At 46.6% G+C, this 12,668-nt stretch overlaps 1 protein-coding gene across 2 annotated transcripts in view; it reads left to right on the top strand.

Moving 5' to 3' along the window:
• Positions 1–6: 6 nt before the first annotated feature.
• The window catches only part of Trio (trio Rho guanine nucleotide exchange factor), a 287,626-nt gene continuing 274,964 nt past the window's right edge, over positions 7–12,668 (top strand). Inside the window, exon 1 of one of the 2 annotated variants that reach the window (XM_005356663.3) lies at positions 7–85. Coding sequence is in view for 1 of the 2 variants with exons in the window: in XM_026783734.1 (XP_026639535.1) it covers positions 1,095–1,134 (40 nt within the window). In the remaining variant the exon portion in view is untranslated. Of the gene's footprint in view, positions 86–861; positions 1,135–12,668 lie in introns of those variants that run through there. The other variant, XM_026783734.1, reaches the window with a different exon arrangement.

Below are 12,668 nucleotides of genomic sequence, written 5' to 3'. Positions count from 1 at the left end.
GGCTCCGGCTGCGGGGGCGGCGCCGGTGAGGGCGCCGAGGAGGCCGCCAAGGACCTGGCCGACATCGCGGCCTTCTTCCGATCCGGTGAGTCCCGCGGCTGCCCCGAGCGCTCAGCCGGCCCGGCGCGCCCCGCTCTCCGGCCCGGTACAGCCCTGCGCGCTCTCGTTCCTGTCGCCGCAGCGGGGCTTGGCGATCCACGCCGGCGTGTCAGGTTGCCCACGCCGCCCGTGTGCTGCGGCTTGTTCCGGGCGCCTTCGCTCGCTTCCCCGGTGCTCGTCCCTTGTGCCAGGGTAGACACCCCTCGCCCTCCCGCTGCAGTGGCCACGGCCCCGCGGGTTGGGGCGCCGGCTCTTTGTCTCTCGCTGGAGGGCCGAAGAGGCGGCGGCGGGGACGGCGTGGGCGGAGGCCGGTGTCCCGGAGGACGAGCTCACCGGGGCCGGGGACAGCGGGCTGTGCCTTGTGTTGGTCTCCGGGCCGCTGGTAGCTGGATCCCCGATCCCATTATCTGCGAGTGTCTTGGTTCGGGGCTCTAGCCTATCATCTAGCCTTGGCGTACGGTTCTGTGAAACGGGGCAGCCATCGCACCTCAGCGAAGGGACCCAGGACGGTGGCCAAGCTGAAGCAGTGATCGGGACGGCGGGGTCGAGCCATTGTCTCTGGGGGAGGCCCGGGGAAGGATATCTAGGACCGTGGTGGCCTTGGGGAGAGGTGCGGAGCCGGGGCTCGTGGGCATTGCGTGGGTGGCGTGGACCTGGAGGCAGTGCTGGGTGGTTGGGGGTCCGCTCTGGCGAGCCGGGGTTGGCGAAGGAGGAGGCTAGCGCGGAGCCCGGCGGGCGGGTAGGCGGGCGGGAGGGGCTCGGGTGTGCGGCTCAGGGGGCGTGACGGGGCGTCCCGGGGACCCCGGTGACGGCGCCTCCTCCTGGCCCGGCCCGGCCCAGATCCCGCGCGAGCCGGGCTCGCGTCCGCGCGTCCCTGGTCCCCGCGTGCAGTCCGCTCTGCTTGTGCGTCCCGGAGGCGGCCGAGGGCAGCGGCGGCGACCCGGGGGCCTGCATCTCGGAGAACCGTCCCTGGCGGGCTAGGCTCGGGAGTGAGGATGCAGACTCCGCGCTGGAGAGCCGGAGAGAGAGGCCCAGGTCCGGTCCCGGAGAGGCAGGCGGACCGGGGAGGGCGCGGGGCGGCGGTTCGCTGGCCTCCCGGAGAACTGCTGGGAGAGCCTCGGGGCCTGGTGAGCGGCCTGCACCGGGGTGAGCGCCGGAGGCTGACAGCTCAGGCTCTTCGTGGCTTCTTTCAAAGTCAGCTCCCAAATTGGGTGAGATCAGGACGGCAATCCGGGTCACGGGAAGCTAGCAATAGAAGCGACCAGCCTTGAGCGAGGCAGAAGTTAGCAGAGCCTTTGGATACCTGGTTTAGTTCTGTCTTTTTGATCTTTGTCTGGCAAGGTTATTTTTGATTCGTCTTAACCGATTGGTTATGACTAGAAGTGACACATTTCGTCTCTGTGGTGTCAGCTTGGGTTTAATATACTCCCAGTACTCCATCTCCTGTGAGGTCCTTGCAAAAAGCAGAGGTTTAGAAAAACACCAACTCCCTCAAATGAAAACTTTAAGAGTTCTTGAATTTTTTTTATTTTTTTTTATTTTTTGGTGCTCTGCTGGCTGGGTAGAGCAGAACTAAGCCGTGCTTCCTCCATGCCCAGAAGCTATCATTTTTCATTTTTCTATCATCTGTCACAGAATAACAGACTGACAAAATTCAGCATCTTGATCTTAGAGAGGGTCTTGTGCCCTGAGATGGGATTTTTATCATTTATTTATTTATTTATTTACTTGGTGCTGGTGAGACTGAACTTTCTTATCTTTTATGAACCGTTGAGGAATGGCTTGTTCCCAAGATTCCCCAAAGACATGCTGGCCTTGAGTGCCTCTTGTCACTCTGTTCCCTGCTCTTATTTTTATTTATTTATTTATTTGTTTGTTTGTTTGTTTGTTTGTTTTGTAGTCATGGGTTGCCTGTTCAGTTTAGAGTTCCGGTTCAGGTAATGCCACTTCTGTATTCTTTTATTTCAACCCTCCAACGTGACTAGACAAATTGATTTTTTTTAGTTAATTGATTCATGGTCAGGAACCAGGGTAGGTTTTTGGATTGGCCTCAGAAGACCTGTCCCCTGTCAGGTGTAGTGTGCACCCCTTTTAGAAGTTATTTCTCATGCCCCCCCCCCCGAACTGTGGATACCTGTTCCAAAGCTTAGTGGTTGCCAGCTTAGTGGTTGGCATCTAGGCCAATGGTGTCTAGTACAGGATGCAAAGGGGGCTGATAAGTTTGGCATGGGCACCAACCATGGTTGTAAAGATGGCGTTGGTTGGGGCCTCGTGGAATAGAGCAGTTAATGGCAGGGAACCCCCAGGACAGATTTGATGGTAGGAACGTGGAGGAGAATGAGTTGCTAATCCATCTGTATTGTCTTTAAGATGGGAAAATATGTTCCCATTGGCTGGGGAGGTCAGGTAGGGTGTGAACCTCTTCAGGGTTCGTGGCCCTGAGCTTGCCAACACGTAGGAGGAGACAAAGGTTTTCTATTGCTTGCCTTCACCTTCTCAGGCCTGCAGCTGTGGTTGTTTGGTCCTTCTTGCTTTATTTTTGTAGCCATAGACTGAAACTGGTACCTGTGGTTGGATGAAAGGAAACGGTATCAGCTTAACAGAACTTTTAACAGAGCAGCTCGAAAATAGAATGGGCTACGATGTCATCCCCCTCCCCCCATCAGTGGAGGTGTTCCAGCTAAGATGTTGCCACCTGCCAAGAGTTGAAGGTGGAGGGTGGGGGACTACTCCCCTTTCCTGTGAACGTTCGTAGCTTCTGCACAGCTCTTGGTACCTACACGCCGTTTTTCACTTTTCTTTGACCCTAGGGGCGGTAGTCATCGAGCCTCCATCCCACTTTAGGTCTCTCCTCCTGTGCTGCTATTTTGTTGTCTTCTCCACGCTTTATTAAAGAAAAGTCCCTATGCATTTAGGTGATCCTGATCAGCCACCCTGAGGCTTGGCACTTACTGGCAGGCCAGTCAGTGCTAAAGTGGGTTGAGTGGGCAGCTAGCAGGTTTTTGTTTTGTTTTGCATATGTTAGTGGAATTTGGACATCACCTTTCTTTGTTCAGAGTGGAACGCTGAAACAGATAAGGAAAACTTCCTCCCCCCCCAATAAAAAAAAACAAACTAAAACAGAGATACTGAAGAACTGAGCTGGACCAGCGTTTGCATTTTACAGATGAGGAATCCGACTCACAGGGAGGTCGTGTGGCTTTCTCCCAGTGTGGAACTGGGTACAGGTGGAATCAGGGTTAAGCTATGACTCTAGTGCTCTTCCCGGATGCCTGTCATGGCCAGGATGTTGCTTACATTAGTTCTCAGTGCCCCTGGGACCAATCACTTTTATTGCCAATCTATTTTGGGTCCCTGTCCTTGTGGCAATAAATCATTTTTTCAGAGCTCCGTATTTAACCTTGGTAGAGTGTGTGTATGGGGGGTGAGGGGGACTTACATAAATGCATTATTTTTAACCTGCCTGGCATGCTTTGGTTGGCGTTAAATGAATGTGTGCAGAACAAAGGTTTGTGGTTATTCTGAAGTCATCACGCTGGGTTTGTTTCTTTCTAAGTCTTATTCTGGATGTCTCTCTGCAGCCCCTCTCTTCCCTAGGACTACATGAAGAGAATTGAGTGTGTCACTTTGTGAGGGAGCAGCACGCATGCTTTTATATGCTTTGATATGATGGTTTCCTTTGGAGTATGAGCAGGCTTTTCTTCATAGTTAGGCTCTTAGTACCAGTTAAGTTGTGTTCTGGAGCTGGGAAGCTGTGCTCCACTAAGTTCTAGAACAGCGATTGTGTTCTGAAGTAGGGCCTTGCTGCCCTCCAAATTCTGAAAAGGAAAGCTGAAAAAAGTGCTAGAGAGTGTTGGCCTCCTCTTCTTAGTGGCGTTGCTAAGCTGCTTTAGAGGGCACTGAAGAATCTGAGATGAATAGGTAAATCCATCCATCCAGAAGTGACTTTCGAGAAAAACATGAGAACAGTAAAGTCACCACTGAAAGCAGCTTTCCATTGAGACATCGTGAGCTTGAGCAAGCTTGTTGAGGTGGGGCACTGGGTTTTCCCCCTCATCAATTTAACTAAGATTCAAGGGAAGGAAGATTTAGCAGAAGCTATTTTAACCCTTTTAACTTTTCACCAAGATTTTTAAATGAAGTCAGTGGTGGTGTTCAAAGTGAAATGTGGTTTAATTATGATTCTTAAAGGTATGATTAAAAATGCAATTAAGATAGTTGTTTTTTTTTTTTTAAGAACTACCCCCGCCCCCCTGAAGACAGGGTTTTTCTGTGTTGCTTTGGCTGTCTGGGAACTAGCTCTATAGCACAGGTTGGTCTCTAACTCATAGAGCTCCACCTGCCTCTGCCTTCTTATTACTGGAATTAAAGGCATGTCCCGCCACTACCCAGCTTTAAAAAACTTTTTAAATGTTATGGTGGATTTGGAATTTGTTCCTAATGGAAAGTCAGAGGTAATGTTTGAAGCTATCAACTTAAATAAACTGTAGCTGATATTTATTTTGCCTACTCTTTACTCCTGCACTGAGAAAATAAAATGTTAATCTCGTATTCTTGGCAGAATTCCAGAGAAAAGTCAAATTCTTAATCAATAGCCACACTTACTTAGAAAAAAAAATCACTTATGTTGATAGAAGTGAGCTCTGTACACTATAAAAAGCAGCAGTGGTGACCTCCCTCATCCCTCATCGGTTCTGCCCTGGACTGGTCTTTATGACCTTAACTACATTATCTTGACAGTACCGCCAGACGGGTCCTGGGTTGACAGTGAAGAAAGCACCTGGATAGCAGTTCCACACCAGTGGAAGGTGCTTTCTGCTTGGGTGTCCTTCCCTCGTTCCTGCTTCTCTGTCCTCTGGCCCACACACTTGGTGAACTGACGGGTGATTGAGTGATCTGCCTGGAGCACAGGCGTGCCACGTATCTTCTCCCTTTTTATTTAATCTGATGGGGTGCAGTGGCCAGGAGGGGCTGTTGGCCAGAACAGCGGCGCAGGATTGAACATATTGATGGGAAACTTCTCCGTGACCACTGGGGAGCTGGCTGCTTTACTTTTCAGCCGGATCCACTCTGGGGTAGACAGTCCATGCTTGCAGCTCTGAATGGATAAAAGGAGCCTAAGGGTGTGGGGGAAGACTCTACTGGCCTTGGTGTGTGTCTGTTTCCTCTGCCTCTGTCCCTGAGTCTTCCTGATCTAAGGTGTTTGACCCACCCCACCCCCGAGAAACCTTGTTATAACCAAATCTTATCTACTTTACTACCTGCTTATAGAGACCAGTATCTCCAACACAGCTCTGTTGTGATGCTGTTAGGGCTCATGGGCCGACTTTCTTGTTTATGGGAAACCTCGTTTTTAACACTTATGGTCAGTATGTAAATATTCAGGTTTTTATTTATTTATTTTTATTTTATTTTTTTAAGAGACAGGATTTTTTCTATGTAGCCCTGGCTGTCCTGAAACTCACTCTGACCAGCCTGGCCTTGAACTCACAGAGATCCACCTGCCTTTGCCTCCTAAGTGCTAGGATTAAAGGCCAGTACCACCGCTGCCCAGTTTCAGTTTGAATTTTTAACCAATAGTAGAAACATTTAATTTTCTTCATGGATGTGTTTTGATCTTAATTTCCTCTTTCTAGTCCCTATCCATGTAAGAAGCCCTTTAAGATCGGAATAAGGAACTTCCCACCCGCTTGGGAAAGTTTGTTCCTGTGTCGCAGGGTGAGGAGCTGGTGAGAGAGGCTCACTAGGGGTTGCAGTGAGCGGAACTGCTGCAGGAGGATGGCCTCTTGAGCTGTCTGTCCTGAGACTTTGCCTTGTGGAGTGTTTAGTCTGATGGCCATGTGCTACGGAGTGCATTTTGTTCATAAACACACTCGACGTGTAGATGACGAGCCACATGTCTATGACTGATAGCTGCCATTCCTGCCGCTCTAAGTTTTCCCTTTCGGGGGGGTCTTTGCTGCTGTACGACAAGGAGAGGGGCACCCACAGCATGGTCTGCAGAGCCTTGGCACTCTTGGCATTGAAGCAGGGTTTCTGGGGATGGGCTGTCCCATCTTACTGTCTGCAGAGCATCCCTGGGCTTTCTGACTTTGCAGCTACCCATTTCTCATTCTGAGGAGTGAGTGAATTGCTAACATGTCCTCCGTATCTCCTTCACAGAAGACCTGTAACCATGAAATAAACAACTGTTCCTGAACTTGCAAATGTAATTTCCACGTACAGCTCACGTGTAAAGGGATAATCTATGAAATTTTTAGATAAGGGTTTTTGGTACTTTTTTTGTTGTTGTTGGTTTTCATTTTTTATTTTGTTCCACTTCCTCTTCTTACACTGACCCCATAATACCTTTCAATTTATTTACTGATTTATTTACTTACTGTTTTAATTAGTTGTGTGGGTGTGCTCTCCAGGGAAAGCTGGTAGTCTGTTAGTATTTCTCTTTCACCGGCCACTTAATACTGTGATTCGTCTGGTCCTATGTAAGATGTCTCTCATACCTTTTTTTCTTTGAAACTAGAATCTCCTCTTCAGCATGTGGTGTGGTTTTGATCACGGATGAGTCTGTCAGCTTCTTCTGAGGGTGCCTGACCTGCCCCATTTCACTCTTAGGAAGGCACCTGTCCCCTTTATTTTCCTAACAGAGGGAGAGAGTAAATGACCTCACTGCAGAGTCTGGATTGCCATTTTAAAATTTAAATACATAGATCCTTGGGTGTTGATGGTCAGAGCTATAATTTAACAGTGTAGATCCAAATAAAAGTTGAGTGAAAGATTCCAGGATACAGCAAGCATTTTCCTTGTGTTGGTTTGGACTCTATAATTTAGTTTCTGTTTCTCTTTTCTTGCCTGATGACAACAGGTACGACTTTAACACAGATATTACAAGTAGCCGCAGATATCCAAGTGAGGTGTGATGGCCAAGTTGCTTTATTCGGCTCACATCTGTTGCGGACTACAGGGAAATCTTGATTGAAGTGTTGATCCCATGTCTTTGACCGTCTGGACTGGATCTAAGTGCTGGGAAGTGTCTGTGGCTGTAAATGCAGTGTTGGCAGGATGGGAAGGGCAGGGTGAGCTAGCCAGGAATGTTCCTTTGGCCATCATCATGTAAAACATCATAATGAGTCTTAAGACTTCCTGTCTAACTTAGGAAAAGAGCAAGCTGGTATGAGGATGACAGAGGCCTAGGAGCTTCTTTCGGAGTGACTGTGGGTGTCCTGGCTTTGTCTAGAAAGCTATTGCGTTGTCTCCACTCTTCCTTTGCTGTTTATCATGTGCAAGCAGACTCTGTTGAGAGACAGTGGTACGGAGGAGCTTGATTTCTCCCTCCTCTTTAGTGAGACATTTCTTAGGCATTTGTTTTGGGCTCTTGTATCTGTAAGGTTCATTTTCATCAACCCACCTCATTTGGTCTCCTCATAGTTGATAGACAGCATGATCCTTATGGGATTTTCAAAAAAAAAAAATTCAGTTTTACTTCTTAGTATGTGACAATTTCCAGAATTAAAAGGGTGGCTGGTTAGTGTGAAATTGTGGGTTACTTTTGACCTATTATTATATTAAGTCCTTTATTTCTTTTATTTTTAAGGCTTATTTATTTATTATGTATACAGTGTTCTGACTGCATGTATATATCTATATGTATATATACATATAGATATGTATATATCTATAGGCCAGACCAAAAGAGGGCACCAGATCTCGTTATGGATGGTTGTGAGCCGCCATGTGGCTGTTGGGAATTGAACTCAGGACCTCGACCTCTGGAAGGGCAGTCAGTGCTGTTAACAACTGAGCCATCTCTCCAGCCCCCAGTCTTTTATTTCACAGTAGCAAAGGTAACAAAGGGTATGTCTGTATCAGTGTAGTTGAGTTGTAGCAACTCTGTTACTTTTGCCGATTCAGGGTGCTTAGTTGGCTCTGTTTGCACTGGTAATTACATTTAAAGTTACAGTTACTTGGAAAGGGAAGAAACTGTTTTGAGAAGTCAGATCTCCTCCTCAGCAAAGAAGAGCTTTACTCTGATTTCCTACTTGTTACCATTGCACTCTATTTGCCTTGTCTGTCTCTGTGTGGATTTAGATACATCATTGACACACTGTTTTGGTTTTGAACCACTTGAGAGTACGTGGCAGATGGGATGATGCCCATTGCCTCTAAATCAGTGGTTTTCAACCTGTGTGGTAGCAGATATTTCACGTATCAGATATTTACATTACAATCCCTAACAGTAGTGAAATTACAGTTATGAAGTGGTTGGGGTCACCATAACATGAGGAACTGTATTAAAAGGGTCGCAACATTAGGAAGGTTGAGGACCACTGCTCTAAATGGTTCTGTGTGTTTCTAAGAACAAGAAAATGCCCTGACATAATAATGAAGATCAGGAAATTATCACTTTTGTTTTGTTTTTTTGTAACCTGGGTAGGCCTTGAACTTGTGATCTTCTTGCTTTGGCCTGCTGGGCTGGGATTACAGGTCCATAGCACTGTACTTTCTGAGTACAATAACATCAAATAGAGCTACCAACTTAGTAAAATTCTATTTGTTCCAGAAATGCCCTATTAACAATTAAGAAGTAAAAAAGATGATCCATGATGATTTTAAGACCACATATTACATTTAGTTTTTATAGTTCCTTAGATGCCATCAGTGAGAACGTCTTCTTAGTTTTTCTTCTGTTACCTGGATGTTATTGAATATTTGTACTGATGACTGTCTGTTAGTTTGGCATGTATGAGTCCTCATTAGATTCTGGCCATGGAGGGTTTCTCATAACAACATGAACAATCCTACGCATCCAGCTTCCCTGCTTCACCTAGCTGCCCCTGCATCCAGCTGCCTCATTGCATCCAGTTGTTTTACTGCGTCCAGCTTCCCCCACCATCAAACTTCCTCATTGCATCCAGATGCTCCACTGCATCCAGCTTGTCCCTTGCATCCAACTACCCCACTGCCATCCAGCTGCTTCACTGCACCTAGCTTCTCCTCTGCATCCAGCTGCCTCACTGCCACCCAGCTACTTCACTGCCACCCAGCTACTTCACTGCACCTAGTTTCTCCTCTGCATCCAGCTGCCTCGTTGCCATCCAGCTGTTTCATTGCATCTAGCTTCTCCTCTCCCTCCAGCTGCCTCACTGCCTTCCAGCTGCTTCACTGAACCTAGCTTCTCCTCTGCATCCAGCTGCCTCACTGCCATTCAGTTTGTCCCCTGTATCCAGCTGCCTCGTTGCCACCCAGCTACCCCACTGCATCTAGCTATTCCAGTGTGGTAGTGGCACTTTCATCACTTGGTTCAGGTGGTGACTCCAGGTCTCGTTCCCTTTGTAATTACTTAGTGTTTTGTGGGGAGATAATTTGAGGCTGTGCAAAACCCTCTTTCTTTCCTTTATTTCCATTGGTTAGGTGTGGCGTCTCTTGTAAATTTTGTCTGAATTACTTGTTACTTGGTTTGCCAAATGGTGATTTTTTTCTAACAGTATCTATCATTCTTTGTTATTGTTTTTCCACCATGAAGAAGAGATTCTCCCTCTGCTTAACTTAATGCGTGTTGCTAAGTGTGTCCTCATGAACTGTGTTCTGTGCATCATGTTAGTTATGGCCCTGCTGTCGTTATCTTGTTTGCTGCTCAAATTGTCTGCAATTTGAACAGTGGCTTTGGGCTGACTCCCTTATCTTTTGTGACCTATCTCCATCATTTTATTTTATTTTTAGTTCTTTCTCACTTCGTGGCACAATAAATAGTTCAAGGATCATCTTGTTTTTCCCTTGCCCAGCCCTGATATCAGCCATTACTGATTCATTTTAGCAGAGTGGGCACTAAGTGTGCTCATTGCCTGTAGAACCTCTCAGTGAACTGAGCTCATGAATGTGTGTATAAATACTGCATAACCAAACACACACTTAACGTAATTACACAGTTAGATTCATACTCAGGGCTCTTTCTGCACCTAACTGTAAGAAAAACCCTGGGTTGGACTCAGACATCTGGCTCATACATAGGGGGCTGCGTGTTCCTGGTTCCATGTTTTTTTGCTCTGCTTTGATGGGGGAGGTGTCTGGCTTCTCTTACCTCATGTGCAGGAAACAATGGCAAAATGCTCGCCTCTGCAAGGCAGTGCACAAATCTTCAAGTTGAAAATGTTGATCAGCAGTTCTGGCCAGCAGATGAAGCCATGATCTTCAGCTCCCCAGAGGCTGCCAGACACCATGCGCAGCTTGCTTTTCTGTTATGTTCAGGGAGTTGGAAATAGGGAGTCACCAAGAAGAAAAGAGAGATTAACTTCAAATAGATATGGTTTATTAAAACGACACGTATTGTGGGGGAAAGTTTATTGTCTTCATCTCGTTGTCCAGTACTTGCTGGAGAGAAGAAGTAAAGGAGAACTAAGAAGGTGTTAGATCAGTGAGAGTACCTGGCGAGGTGTCTGCGTGGGAGTGGTCTCAGGCCTGCAGTGCACTCTGCCTCTTGAAGTCAGGAGTCATGGTTTAAAGATGCGGTGCTGGCTGCCTTTCCCAGAGGCCAGCTGTGGTACATAATGCAGTGATGCTTCTGGCTCAGTGTGTGGTTTCTGGGAAGGATGCGAGTGTGAACTGTACATGTGTGCGCACATATATGCACTTAGTTCTAGAAGTCATAAAATGGTGGGTGAGATTTTTTTTGTGTTCCACGCTCTTCTGTTTGTTTATTTATTATTATTTTTTGCATGAAATCATGGTGTGGAATTTTGATCTTTGATTTGGGGAGATAGGCTTAATTTCATATATTGCATTCTGCGCTTTCTATAAATATTCTTGTTAAATTGAATTCTGGGAAATTTGGCCGCTGTACCTCCTGAAGTCCTTTGTATGACTAAAACGCTTTGTCAGAAAAGGCTGGTGGGTTCTAAACACTTTAAGAATGGTGTTAGTCAAGTTGGAGTGTAGAAGGTCGTGACTGAGGTGGGAGGATTGCTAGCAGGCCAGGTGTTCCTGGGAAAGGCTTTTGAGGGGTGATAGCAATGGTTTGTATTAGAGAATGGTCATCTTTTCATAGCAGTGTAAATATGAAAACCACTGAATTATATTTTTTAAGTGAGGTGAATTTTATAATACTGAAATTACAAACAAATGAAAGAAAAGGGGCCTGGATGTCTTCAGTTTTGGGGTGTTTTCTGTGACCCCCTTCGAGGAAGGCAATGGTAACCTGGTTGCGTGCAGGTGGACATAGAGCACACAGGGCTCTTTCCACAGCCTGTTGGGACAGACTTGAGGTTACCGAGTGAAGAGGTCTTCTAGGGAAGGTGGACCAGAGTCCTCAGGGAGAGCAGCACTTTACTGCCATGCCCGCTTCTCTGGCGATTGTCTTGACCTGATCCCTGTTAGGGAGCTTTCTACTGACCCCTTTTTGTTGTTCATGAATGGGAGCAGGGGTGGGGGGTGGAAATCACTATTTGACAGGAGATTATGACCTGATCTGACCTCTGCTTGCAGTCTGGTGGTATATTTAAAATTTTTGTAGACCTTAGATTAATTTTTTTTAATAAGTTTCAATGAAAAGAATTGAATTTCCTTCCTATTAATGGTCTCAGACCAGGTGAGTTGTCTTTTTGGGTAGGAAAGGGCATGGCTAGGTAGGGTGAAACTGACCATAGTTGAGCTCCTACAAAGTTTGGGGTAGGGGGCTGGAGAGATGGCTCAGAGGTTAAGAGCATTGCCTGCTCTTCCAAAGGTCCTGAGTTCAATTCCCAGCAACCACATGGTGGCTCACAATCATCTGTAATGAGGTCTGGTGCCCTCTTCTGGCCTGCAGGCATACACACAGACAGAATACTGTATAAATAATAAATAAATAAATATTTAAAAAAAAAAGTTTGGGGTAGTTGACAGAGGTAGCTTTTGTCTGTGTTCCTTCCTGTGTAGAGTAGTGTTAGCATGATATCAGATCACAGGCCGTGCTTTCCCAAGGAAGCTTATGCACCGCACATTGGAGGCACTTTTCCTCACTTAGCATGTGTGGGGTAAGGTGTGGAGTATTTGGTTAGATTCCAAAACAGATACCATTAATTTGCAGAAAGGCAGTTCTGTGTCAAGAATTATCATTGTCCATGCTGTGGAGTTTAGGTGAACTCCTCTGTACAGTCGACACGCCATAGTGTGCTTTGACATGAAAGCAGACATCTCAGGAGGAAGACAGGATTTTGTGAGGCTTTGAAATTTCTTCTGGGTGTGGTTCCTGAAAGAAGTGAAACTCCAAGACTTTTGTTCTTTGTAACACTGCAGATGGAAGTTTCTGTCCCACCCTGTCCCACAGCTGTTCAGTCCCAAAGAAATATGCAGAGACTTATATTAATTAATTATAAACTATTTGGCCTATTGCTCAGGCTTATTACTAACTACCTCTTACAACTTAAATTAACCCATAATTCTTATCTATGTTTAGCTACGTGGCTTGGTATCGTTTCTCAATAAGGTATTCTTATCTTGTTTCCTCTGCTTCTGGATGACGACTGCATCTCTGCCTTTCCTCTTCCCAGAATTCTCCTAGTCTAGCTGTCCCACCTATACTTCCTGCCTGGCTAGTGGCC

This window comes from Microtus ochrogaster, chromosome 19 (genome assembly GCF_000317375.1).
Source record: "Microtus ochrogaster isolate Prairie Vole_2 chromosome 19, MicOch1.0, whole genome shotgun sequence".
Lineage (NCBI taxonomy): Eukaryota > Metazoa > Chordata > Mammalia > Rodentia > Cricetidae > Microtus > Microtus ochrogaster.
Note: the sequence above shows the minus strand (reverse complement) of the source record. Positions and strands in the feature narration are given on the sequence as shown.